This window comes from Mya arenaria, chromosome 2, assembly GCF_026914265.1.
Source record: "Mya arenaria isolate MELC-2E11 chromosome 2, ASM2691426v1".
NCBI lineage: Eukaryota > Metazoa > Mollusca > Bivalvia > Myida > Myidae > Mya > Mya arenaria.
In genome coordinates this window covers 2842451-2855540 of record NC_069123.1, presented here as the reverse complement: position 1 = coordinate 2855540, position 13090 = coordinate 2842451, and the positions used below count along the sequence as shown (strand labels likewise).

At 34.3% G+C, this 13090-nt stretch overlaps 1 protein-coding gene across 1 annotated transcript; it reads right to left on the bottom strand.

Annotated features, from left to right (window-relative positions):
- Positions 1–1623: 1623 nt before the first annotated feature.
- On the bottom strand, positions 1624–12455 carry LOC128220522 (luc7-like protein 3). The gene is made up of 11 exons (XM_052928953.1): positions 12327–12455; positions 11638–11704; positions 11182–11221; positions 10876–11014; positions 10365–10442; positions 9754–9849; positions 8272–8445; positions 7699–7919; positions 7042–7190; positions 5523–5761; positions 1624–2401 (listed from the first exon to the last, which is right to left on the bottom strand). The coding sequence occupies exons 1-10, from the start codon at positions 12429–12431 to the stop codon at positions 5547–5549; spliced, it is 1284 nt and encodes a 427-aa protein (XP_052784913.1). The 5' UTR covers positions 12432–12455; the 3' UTR covers positions 1624–2401; positions 5523–5546.
- Positions 12456–13090: the final 635 nt, after the last annotated feature.

The following is a 13090-nucleotide window of genomic DNA, read 5'->3' as shown; positions in this document are numbered from 1 at the left end:
ATTGTTCTTGGATATATTTGTGCTTATTGTCCTTGGATAGATTTGTGCTCATTGTTCTTGGATAGATTTGTGCTTATTGTCCTTGGATAGATTTGTGCTCATTGTTCTTGGATAGATTTTTGCTCATTGTCCTTGGATAGATTTGTGCTTATTGTCCTTGGATAGATTTGTGCTCATTGTTCTTGGATAGATCTGTGCTTATTGTCCTTGGATATATTTGTGCTTATTGTCCTTGGATATATTTGTGCTTATTGTCCTTGGATAGATTTGTGCTCATTGTCCTTGGATATATTTGTGCTTATTGTCCTTGGATAGATTTGTGCTCATTGTTCTTGGATAGATTTGTGCTTATTGACCTTGGATAGATTTGTGTTCATTGTCCTTGGATAGATTTTTGCTTATTGTCCTTGGATAGATTTGTGCTCATTGTTCTTGGATAGATTTGTGCTTATTGACCTTGGATAGATTTGTGTTCATTGTCCTTGGATAGATTTTTGCTCATTGTCCTTGGATATATTTGTGCTCATTGTTCTTGGATAGATTTGTTCTCATTGTCTTTGGATAGATTTGTGCTCATTGTTCTTGGATAGATTTGTGCTTATTGACCTTGGATATATTTGTGCTCATTGTTCTTGGATAGATTTGTGCTTATTGACCTTGGATAGATTTGTGTTCATTGTCCTTGGATAGATTTTTGCTCATGACCTTGGATAGGTTTGTGCTCATTGTCCTTAGATTTATTTGTGCTCCTTGTCATTGGATAGATTTGTTCTCATTGTCTTTGGATAGATTTGTGCTCATTGTCCGTGGATAGATTTGTTCTCATTGTCTTTGGATAGATTTGTGCTCATTGTCCGTGGATAGATTTGTTCTCATTGTCTTTGGATAGATTTGTGCTCATTGTCCGTGGATAGATTTGTGCTCATTGTCTTTGGATAGATTTGTGCTCAATGACCTTGGTACATTTGTGCTCATTGACCTTGTATAATTTGTGCTCTTTGACCTTGGACACTTTACTGCTCATTGTCCTTGCACAGGTTGTCAACAGAAACTGTCGTTACAATTATTCCAATGTGTTTTCATGACCTTGAAGCACTCATCATTTCTTGAAATAATGATTATGTTCTGACACTTTCATTCACTTGCCACTGCTGATCCAAGGCCAAGATACGATGATAATTTGTCATTTGTTTCAAAACAAGCAAACAATAGTTAGTTTTACGGTTTAAGAGCTCTCAATTGTCTCCTAGGCCACCCAGATCCGATTCCCAGCATGGGCACTTGTTAGTTTGGTTTGTGGTCACCTAGCCGGACAGGTGAGTTTTCTCCTGGTATTCCAGTCCCAACACAAGACCTGACTCTCGCTTAACATCATGCCAATGAAAGTGATTAATATAATGTTGTCATAACTTGTTTCACAATCGTTGTATTTTAAATATGTTACTTAACTTATTCATTAACTACAATTGTTACTAATGAGACCAACCGGAATGAAACTTGTCTGTCCCTAGTATTTTAATCATTTTGACACGCAAAGAAATACTTAAAAATACAGGAATATTCGGCACTTCCTTGGGATCTCATAAGAACCACAAATACTAATCATCATTTATTTACAATAACAACATACAAAACAATGATACAGCAAATATGTTTATTAAGAACACTAATTGTTCATTTCAATAATTATTCTTAAAGCAGCTTATTATTTTTTCTTAAAATAACGTTAAAACATGGAAATATAATGTATTTTGTTATTCTTATTAAATGAAAAATATGTTATTAGAAGAAATAGCCAGAATATTTAAATACATGTTAAGAAATTTAAATGATTATTAAATTTTGTCAAGACATTTATAAAAAAAATAATGTACATGTGTCAATGTTAACAAATTATGGCATTGAAAAATTAGGGCAAACAAACTCTTTTTATTTTAAATCAAAAATGGTAAAAAAGGTTTAATGACAAACTCTTAAAACAATTTAGCACTCATTGTAGTGTATTTTATTTTGCTACACTATTAACTTGACTCTTCTTTTTTTTTTTTATTTGCCACATAAAAAAATCATTCATTTCTAATGAGCAGGACTTGTTCGATGATATAAATCAAATACTTTTATTTACAGTTAAAACACTAAAGTTAGCATCAGTTCATTATCGTACACAATCATTCAAAGCAAAATATTTCACTTACAAAACAATTACCAAACAAGGTCAAAATAACATGATAAATGGAATAATAACATTTATATAAAAAAAAGTTCATTTAATATTTTACATGTTGGACTATTAGTATACCGATATTGACAGAACGACAAGGGGAATCCGGCGAAGATGTGACCTTCTGTGGTTGGCCATCATCGGCATCACCTGAACAGTGGGAAGACGTCCACCCTGCATCTGAAATATACAAGGCCAGCTCTTATCTCTATCAAGATGTATGAGACATAACTAAAACTTATCTTTTTAATCACAATTATTTGCAATTAATTTTACAATAGCAGAGGTGAAAGTTTGTATGATCTTCTAAATACCTCTGACACTGCCACGCTGAGGGAATCCACGAAAGAACATACTGGATATATTGCGTTCATTTCTGGAAAATCTTATTATTTAAAGTAATATTTTTTCGTTCATGTCTGTAGCTGATTAATCTGTTATGTTTTGTTATTACTTTTTTCAATCACAACATTTATCAAACATTTTATGAATAAACAAAGATTCTTTGTTTCAAAATGTTTGTTCTTTCATGTTTTTTGTTTTTAATTATCATTTTAATTTGAAACTAGCCAGTATGTTCTTAACAGATAATCTGAAAATGAAGAAGTGTGTAATTTTCTGATTCGCACTAACCTTGTACACTGGAATAAACAGGCAATTATACAAGCATGTGGCCACCAACTGCCTTTTATTGATTCAAAGCTGCTGATTATCGTTTTATACTTTTTGTAACTGCCAAAGTAACAGGTGAGTTATAACTTCAGTTCAAACATAATTATTATTTTTACTATTATTATTTTTACTCAGTAATCTTATAAAAAAAATTGTGTGGGGGGCTGAGTGATAAATAAATTCACATTTTGAAAACATTCAAAATGAATGGGGTGCTAAAAATACTATTTCTTTCTTTAAAACAACAAAACCAAAGCAAAAATTATTGCCAATTTGGATTTGATTTGAAAACCAGTGAATCAAACGAAAATCATGGCCAAATATGATTAACTTGCTGTTTGAAAGTATAGCCTATACTGATAAAACATCGTGCATAGCATTCTTTCCATTAATATTAATTTGAATCATGTAATCAGCAGTTTCAACCTGATGCCATCCCTCTAGATGTAAAAAATACCTCTTTCAATCTGCGGTTCAGGAAAGCCGGCAGTCACCTAGATGACTCTATAGGAATCTTGCATTTCAAAGTGAAACATTTCATACATGAAATTCACATGTCATGGTCTGCAATACATATAAATACCTCTTTTTAATACCGCTTCATCGTGATCAGAGCTAGAGATTCTGGAACACTGGTCTGACCATTTCCTGACCAATCTTTCCCAACGTATAATTCAGCAATATTATTTCTCCAAATTGTCTGTATGTTTTTCAAAAACAAGATAATGTTCAACTTTCCTGCTATGCCCAAATGCTTGAAACAGTTAAGCCATGTTTTAAATATATGAAATCTAAAGTGCCATTGAATTTGAAGTGATATAAAATTCTGATATTGTTTTTAAAATTTACAAGCCAGGAAAGTATTAAACAACGACTTGAAGGCTTGTGCTTACTTTGAGCACTGATGATATTGGTGTAGTTTCTTATCAGAAAATGGTCATTCCTGAACAAAATCATAAACGTATTTCAATATATGACTAATCGTCACATAAACATCATAGTATACCTGGTATATTTGTGAGGGGGGACGGAAAAGCTATCACCGACGGACCGGTATATACACATTAATCAGCATTGACCAGCATACAATACATACATATGTAAGTGTTATACCTTTTCATTATACCTTTCCTTATATTCCTCAAACATGTTTTAGACGTAGAACACAGCATTTCATTTTGCACCGCTTTTCCAACCTTGATGACAACTCCATTTTAATCCGAGGGACAAAGGACTAGTAGGAACAACCAATACCACTTTAGCCATGGTTGGAAAATATACAAGCAAATCATATAACATCTTGTATTGGGTAAGCATTGTTCAAGTGTTTTTCCTAAGTTAATAAGTATTAACATTGTGCAAAAGAATTCTTCCCATGAACTTGGCCAATCTTGAATTTTCTTTTTGACCTTGATTGTTTCTTAATATTGCGGTGGAAACATCAGTGTGAACGTTTGACTGGCAACAAGCAAAAAAGGGGCCTTGAATAAAAAAAAATAATATCAGATATTGGCATGATTAAAGATACAAGTCATGAAAAAGAGCGTTAACTTCCTTGAAAGGGTAATGGAGCTTAAAAACAGGTAACACTTGCATTTCAAGTTTAAATGAATATTACAAATGAAGAGTAGATGAATCAAAATAAAATTAAAGACAGGTCAGAAAATGCAAAAAAAATATGTAGTTTTAAACAATAAGGTCAGAATGCAAATGTAAGTGTTAATTTATGCTTGATTTAATTCAATTTTGTATTTTAAAATTATTGATTGGATTCAATCTCCAATAATCCATAACCTAAATTTGAACCAATTTCCTACACTAATTATCCTTCAATAAATTCATGGAAACGGTATCATTCTCGCTGCTGCTCCACCGCAATAGCTTTTGTAATTTAATTGAATTTCAATTATAAATCAATATATGGTATTAAAAGCTATCATAGCTAGAAATACCTGGTAAGTTTTTATTTCATATCTTTCTAATGGTGAAGTCTCCAACTATTGCCATCTTCCGTTGCACATTTCATCGGAGTACCCGCCGCAGCTGACAAAGTGAAGTAACATTGACAGTATAGCTGTTCTTGGAACAATTGTTTTTTCTCCCAAGTTGCCAATTTTGTGAAAGAGGGAAATTTGCTTTCAGAGTTGTGATATATATGCATTAGATTTTTAGTTTAACAAGTGGAAAAATGCAATTTGTTGTAAAATCCCAAAACAAAAAAGAAGTAAACAGTAAAAGAATTGTTTGTTGAAAGTAACCCGACCCTACAAATTAAAAGCAGCCGATCCTAGTGATATTTTTCTATTTCTGAATTAAAAAAATAAATAAAAAATAAAATTGTCTCACAATTCTTGAGAGTTTTGTGAATTTATTTGATAAACAAATGTGGTGGCCGAAACCTTCCAGCTATCACAGTCCAAAGATCTCGATATAAAGTTGTTTTGCAGTTGTTGTTTTTACCAAAAAATCCCATCTACTTTTAACATAACTCTGAATGCAATAACTTCTTCCTTTAACAAAACCTCTCTGAGTATCAACAAATGTTTTCACTTTCCTTAATTCATTCCACTTACCTGTAAACCTACAAAAGAAAATTATAAATATCCCAAAAATATTTTCATCCACTTACCTGTAATTCCGGGCTAAATCACCTTCAGTTACTTTCAGTGGGCTCAGAGGATTCAGCGGGTTCAGCTTTTGGGCTTTCAAGCTCTGTCTTGGTCTCTGGCTCTGGCTGAGCTTCAGCTTTGGGCTCCTCATCTGTTTTGGGCTCCTCTTTGACCTTTTGTGCTTCATCCTTGTGTTTTCCGCTGTCTCCACTAGCGCCCTTGTCTCGAGACTTGCTTCTAGTTCCACTTCTCTCCTTGCCTAGAGAAATGTTGAATAAAGTAAAATAAATGTTCGCATTTACTGGTCTTATTTTTTTTTCATCATATTATAATGGTTGCATGTTTGACTCCTCTCAGCAGTAACTTCCCTTTTACCACACAATAACCCCTGCCAGTGCAACAGCTACGCTTAAAAAGCAGGGTGGGGCACCCCGCTACCCTTTTCCAGCACCCTGCTGCTTTTTACTACACATAATTTTGACACTAAAGTAAAGATAACAGCTAAGGTATTTATAACAAACTATTAGTATTGAAAGTGTTAAAGCATTATTGACTTAAAAGTGGTTACATGTAAAACCTTAACCAGAAATTCTATGTTGAATAAAAAAGGGGCCATTTTTAGAATTTAATGCAAACTAGAGTTATCTTACTTGGTTATTTAAGTAGATTGGATGGTTGAGTACTATTTTATAAAGTCTCAATGCAATTCATCCAGTAGTTGCTGAGATATTAACCTATGTGTGCTTACATGCAAAACCTTAACCAGAATTTTTTGAGTCGAATAATAAAAGGCAATTATTTGCATTAAATGCAAACTAGAGTTATCTAACTTGGTAAATTAAGTAGGTTGGATGGTTGAGTACCATTGCATCAAGTCTCAATGCAATACCTCAAGCAGTTGCTGAGATATTAACCTATGTGTGCTTGCATGCAAAACCTTAACCAGAATTTCTAAGTCAAATAATAAATGCCTATTATTTGCATTAAATGCAAACTAGAGTTATCTAACTTGGTTAATTATGTAGGTTGGATGGTTGAGTACCATTGTATAAAGTCTCAATGCAATACCTCAAGTAGTTGCTGAGATATTAACCTATGTGTGCTTGCATGCAAAACTTTAACCAGAATTTCTAAGTCAAATAATAAATGCCTATTATTGGCATTAAAAACAAAGTAGAGTTATCAAACTTGGTTAATTAAGTAGATTGGATGGTTGAGTACCATTGTATAAAGTCTCAATGCAATACCTCAAGTAGTTGCTGAGATATTAACCTATGTGTGCTTGCACACAAAACCTTAACCAAGGGGTGACGCTGACGCTTGGGTGAGTAGTATAGCTCTCCTTATTCTTCGAATAGTCGAGCTAAAAATCAAAAATATGAACACAAGCACAATGACAGCAGAAATCCAGCTATTTTTCATACATAATGAGCATCATGCGAACATTGCTCATTTTTCTCAGCTGGTAATGGGGCAAAACTTGCCAATAGGAAAAACAGACAAGCTTATAAAACTTTTCACATCCACCCAATTACATACTTGATTTCTTGCTAGAACTGCGGTCCTTGCTCCTCCTCCTGTCCTTGCTACGACTGCGATGTCGCCGTGACGACTTGTGGTGCCGGTCACGTGACCTACTTCTGGAACCACGACGATGGTGACGACTACGGCTGCGGGATCTCTTCTTCCTAATAACAGATTTGGACTTATGAAATTTTATGTATACAGAGTGTCAAAGAAAGTTTATTTATTTTAAAGAAATATCAACAAAGTACCAGTGTAAAACATTAGGTCAATCAATTTGCCGATTAATATTTTGCAGAAATAATTAAAAAACATAATAGTCTTGGAGAATACAACCTTTAGTCAAGACGAATTTAAAGAAAATAACTTTACAGTTTGAGCAATCACCCACCTGCTTTTCATCACTACATCAAACTCCAACCAAAGAGCCATGAAATACTAGTCTGTTTGTTAAAATATAGATTTTTTTGCAAATTTAAAAAAAATGACAGAAATTAAAATTGTATGATGAAATTTATTAATGTGGCCCTATGAACCTGTCACTTCTTTTTGACCTTCAACCCCTGCTATACTCTTGATCTATTCTTTCACTTACGTTCCCCCTCAAATCTCGCGTCAGGAGTTTTCTCACATTGTCACAAAAAATAAAGTTTTAAATACAGTATAACCCACCTGTCCCTACTCCTTGACCTTCGACTCCTGCTACGCGACCTTGACCTCTTCTTTCTCTCACGTTCCCGTTCCTTTCTCGCCTCCCGTTCCTTTTCACGTTCCTTCTGCTTCTCCTCCTCCTTTTTCCTGCGCTCTTCCCGTTCACGTTCCCGCTCTTTCTCCCGTTCCTCACGCTCGGCACGTAGCTTGGACTCCCTAGCTTCCTCCTCCTCACGAGTGCGCTGTAAGTTAGGAAAATAAAATATAGAAGTAAGTGTACGTCTCGTCTACTTTGAGCATAATACATCATGCAAGTAAAAGTATAGGTAGGCTTATGCATGTCTATTATGATTTGTGTATAAGAACAATGAAGGCAGGTGTATTTTGATGGCTAAACAGGCATGTTTATGGTACAAATTATGTTTAAATCTCAGCTTAATACAGTTAAAAATCTGCCTTATCATTAGTATTAGGCTTTTAAAAGAAATCACTCGAAGTCTGCAACAATGTGCTATCAATTAATGGTGATTAACAACAGGCAATTCATTCTTCTTTTGATTGTGACGGGAATACATGCTTATAAATACCACCCACCTGTCTTTTCCCCTCCACGTAAGCCCGGATCCTGGCATACCCCGAGTGCTGCTTGCCCATTATGTGTTCATCAACTCTCTGCTGGGCATCACCCACAACCAACAGAGCCCCGCACACTGTGCACACTTCCATAGCTTTAAGGGTCTCACTGTAGGGGTCAGTTGTAGGTTGTTGCTGGAAAATGTAAGTACATAGTCAGTCATAGAATTTAGTCTTTTGAATGAACAACCCTGAATTCTTATACTACTGCTTAGAATTATTTTTTTAACAAGCACTGCTGTTTAAAACCCAGAAGTTGAGCAAGCCCGGTAAGCATTTTCCAAGTGCAGTGCTTGTGGGCTTGTGCTAATTTCGAATAATGCATAGTTTGGCATTGCCAACTACCAAGTTAACTGTGCACACACACACAGTGCTCCAGCTTGGAATAAATAGCAGGCATGGGCATCCCATTGCCTTTTAACTACACCCTGCTGTGCACTTTTAATTGACCAGTCATTTTTTAGAAATAAGTATAAAAAATAATAAATATATATTATTTTGACACTGAAGTCCAGATAACAGCTATTCATTCAGGTATTCATAACAAGTATTAGTAATGAAAGTAGTAACAACACATACACAATAAGAATTGAACATTGGCCTTTGTTCAATTGACCCCCATTAAAGCTCATTCAATGTGCATCAATGGTGCCCTTTGCTGGAGCAATGCACATTTATGGCATTCAAATGTTCACTGTACGGGTCTGGGACCAGTTTTGCTAAAGGATCTTAGAAGTAACTTCAACGATGCAATAAAGCCCCAAATTCTTTGAAGAGGGCATAATAATCCTAAACCTGTAAAAACATATTTAACCCTATAGCACATGGGCAAGTGGCCAGATTACACCTCCCAGTCAATAGCCAACTTACTGATAAGCAGTCCTTATCTGTATAGGCATTTTAGGGGAATCGAAAAAGAGCAAATTATTACAGCAGTATGACCTTAAACTTAATATTACTTCAAATAATTGTGGCCAAATCTTTTTTATGTGAATACATTTTTAATCAAGGGGGAGGACTTAATTTCGTTTCATGCAAACATTAAGTGAGAAAAATGTTTCATGGCAAACAAAATAGCGGATTTAGAATGAGAAGTACCGATTCTGGTACCAACTTTTGCCTAAAAAGTGGACTTTTTCTTTAAATATTGAAAAATGTATGTGTCCAGTTTGTGGCGAAAAACATAATCTTCGATCGACATCTTAGTTTGGTATCATAACTTTAAAGATAAAAAAGTTATTGAACAGACTGTGGGTTAGGAGGCAATGTTTACAAATAAACGTGTTGATTTTATCCACATTTTTTAATCAGCTAAAAAATAAATAAAAAAATATTTTTTATTTTATTAACTCTATTATTTTTTTATTTTTTTTTTGGTGGGGGGGATACCTGGGGCCATTAGATCCGTGAATTCGCGGACAAACCACATCCCTGCATACTCACATTTTGTAGTTGGGCCCTTTCCTCGTTCAGTTGATCACACAGTTTCATGATTCCCTGTGCTTCCTCAACCTTTCCCTCACATCCTAGCTCTTCAGCCTGAAAAAGAAGGTTGATCATCTGACAGTTAATTTAGTGCAAAAGTAACATTTAATATCACTATTCTACAATCAAGTCATATATAAAGTGAGGATACTTTTTTGTTTCAGCGTAAGATCGCAGTATATTTCACTGAGTGTGCAAGGAAAGTTATATCGATATATATACAAAATAAACTTGTTTTAACAAAAAAAAAATGGGCTTGACAAATATTATAAAAAAATTATTTCCAAATCAAATTGACAATACAAAGTAAAATCCTTAAATCAAGTTCATTCTATTTTCTGCAGATCTTTTTCCCCACATTGATGCCATACAATGAATATACAACCAAAACAGTGTCATAGAACTTGCAGCACACTTCTAGTACATAATTCCATGTACATTGGGTCTGTCAGCAATATAATATGTTGGGGTGTCAGACATTATCCCATGTATGTAGGGTTGTTAGACATTATTACATGTATGTTGGTTTGTGACAAATCATTACATGCAAGTTGACTGAAGTCATTTACCTTATGAACGAGTTCATTAATCCTTTCGGTGAGCATTTTGACCTTTTCTTCCTTCTGACTTTGTGGATTGCCATTCATCTAGAAACAGAATATGCAGAACCATTATCATCTCTTTGCAAGTCTAAACACATTCTTAAAATTTGTTCAATGCCCTTAAAATAACATATAATGATAGTGCTTAATTTGCGAAAACAACAACATTTTTAGAACTGTGATAAATAAGAAAACCAGAATAAAACTAACCAAGATAAAAAATTGTGTTAAATGTATTTATTTCAGACCATTTTCAAGATATTTTCCAGTTCAATTTCAAATTCAATTAATTTTAAAAAATCAGTAAAGCAAATATAGAGAACTAGAGCTATGCATAGCTATTCACTGACTATATTTTCTACATATTTCAGGTACCTTGGAAATCGAATTGAGTGTTTTAAACTTAACACAATGTTGTTCAGATAACACACAGTTTTTCAAAAATTAGCTGCATCTAATCTAAACCACAAGTTCTTACGCTGTTCTGCTGGTTGCTAAGTGCCAGTCTCTGATGTCCTCGACGAATGCGTTTTTCCACATCATTGATTAGTGTCTGCAGATAGCGCAGAAAGTCATCTTCAAACCCTAATCTGCCACTTCTTGAACTTTTCTTGTACCTGTACATGAAATATTACATAATTAGTTATGCAAAGTCATTTTGCATGTATTCTAAATTATTGGAAAAAATTACTTTCTTTCCTGTAACATTTATTCTATGCTTTCCAGCGTATACTGTAAGAAGCTTTAATAGCGTAAAATTAAAATTGTATTGATATGCACTCACTCTTTTCGCAGATGATCATCATGTATTTTCTCACACAATCCTGAAACAATGATTTCAAATGTCACATTAGTTATGGTATCAAATATTTCATGCAATCACAATTCATTAAGAGGCCTGCAGCATTAACACCAATACTGGTCAGTCAAACAAGGGACATAACTCATTTATTATTAAAGACATCTAGCTAACATGCAACATTGCAACATGTCTACTAATTTTTTTTGTTATCTTGCATGTTTTTGTGTTATGGCCCCAGATGACAACAATACCCATCAATGACATCAACAACAACAGTCTAATGCTTTTGCAAGAGCCCACCTTTTTTTGTTGTAGAAAAAACAACTATTTAAAAACAGCTCTTTACAGTAACTTTATATATATGGTTTTCTCTGTTTGCTTATTGAAAAAGAACATATTTTTTCCAAAGTTTACATTCATTAATAAATATATGATTACCTAAATCAGCGCGAGTATTTGTGAAGAGTTCACTTGGACAGAAGTCGACCAGATAATATTTACAGACCTGAAGAAGAAAAATAAGTTGAAATATATTATTTTCCTCTTAATAAACAGCTAAAACTACAGTGGCTTGATAACAGGAGCGCATGTTAGTCTGTTCATAGAATTGGGTTACTATTGATTTTTTTTCAAATCTCATTGATTACTTAATTTATGTTTAAGGCAATGCATTGAATTGATATTTATACATGTTCAAGTATGTGTAAAACGTAATTTACGCTAGTTGGACCAATTTATTATGGCTAGACTAATATGAGCACCAGTCATCAAGCCACTGTGGCTTCTTAAATTTGTGAGATGTATCATCAGTCCAGACTTTTTTTTAGTTATATCACAAACTGTGATGAAATAATCTTCCAAGTTCAACTCGCATGGAGTCACATGCAACATTGCAATAATAATAATAATAATATAGTGTATAATTTTTATCAATACCAATAATGTCATTTCAAAATATTGCATTCTAAAGGCGACATTTTAATAAAAAAAACTTGGTTCAGAATGTGAAACACACTATTATTAATAGTAGTGTGTGACCTATATTTCAACACCAAAGAAAAAGTGCCATTTCTTATAGTTTGTCATGCGACTTCATAGTAAATAATTGCAATATCTGTGCAGCATACATCCGGATCATCCCACTTAGGATCGTTTCGTTTCTCTGTTGGGTTCAAATTCCTATCACGGCCCATTAATTCGTCAAGCATCTGAGCTAGGGCGTTTGACGCCATTTTGGTTGGTGTTTATCTTAAAACACTGTGCCCTATTGCACAGAACATCTCCATAACGGCGTTACATGAACCGGTTAGAAATCATTAATTTCTGCTCGAACATATTGGCTGCATTTTGGCTTGGCCTCGCCGTTTCACCATTGTGTTTTATGTCATTAATGACATGTGACATAAGTGAAATTAAAAACTTTTAAAGAACCGGCTATATTTTGGTTGGTTAAATGCTTTCCCTTGACATTTTATAGGGTTGGAATTGAGAGATGGCAAGCGACAGTTTCCGTTGAAACGACCACCGAAAAAACCACACCACCGACACCTCCAAACAACGGCAACCTAAAAACAAATAAATTCCTTAAATCTAGAGAAAAGCGGTAAAGAACACGTCTGATGTTCTATTTTGTCGACCTTTTATCCGCTTCAACATGTGCCATCTAAACGCTGGGGAAAACATTGTTCGAAGAAGCAGCAAGCCATTAATTGACAACTGTTTGGGTAGAGGATATCTCAAGAGAGTGGACAACACAGGGACATTCATAATACCGCTTTGTTTGGTTAACCAGTGTATTACGCGCGAGGTTCTGAGTTGAGTAATGAGAAAACGACGATATGTGAGTGGTGTTGACCTGTACGATGGAACAAACCTAAACATCACACAAACT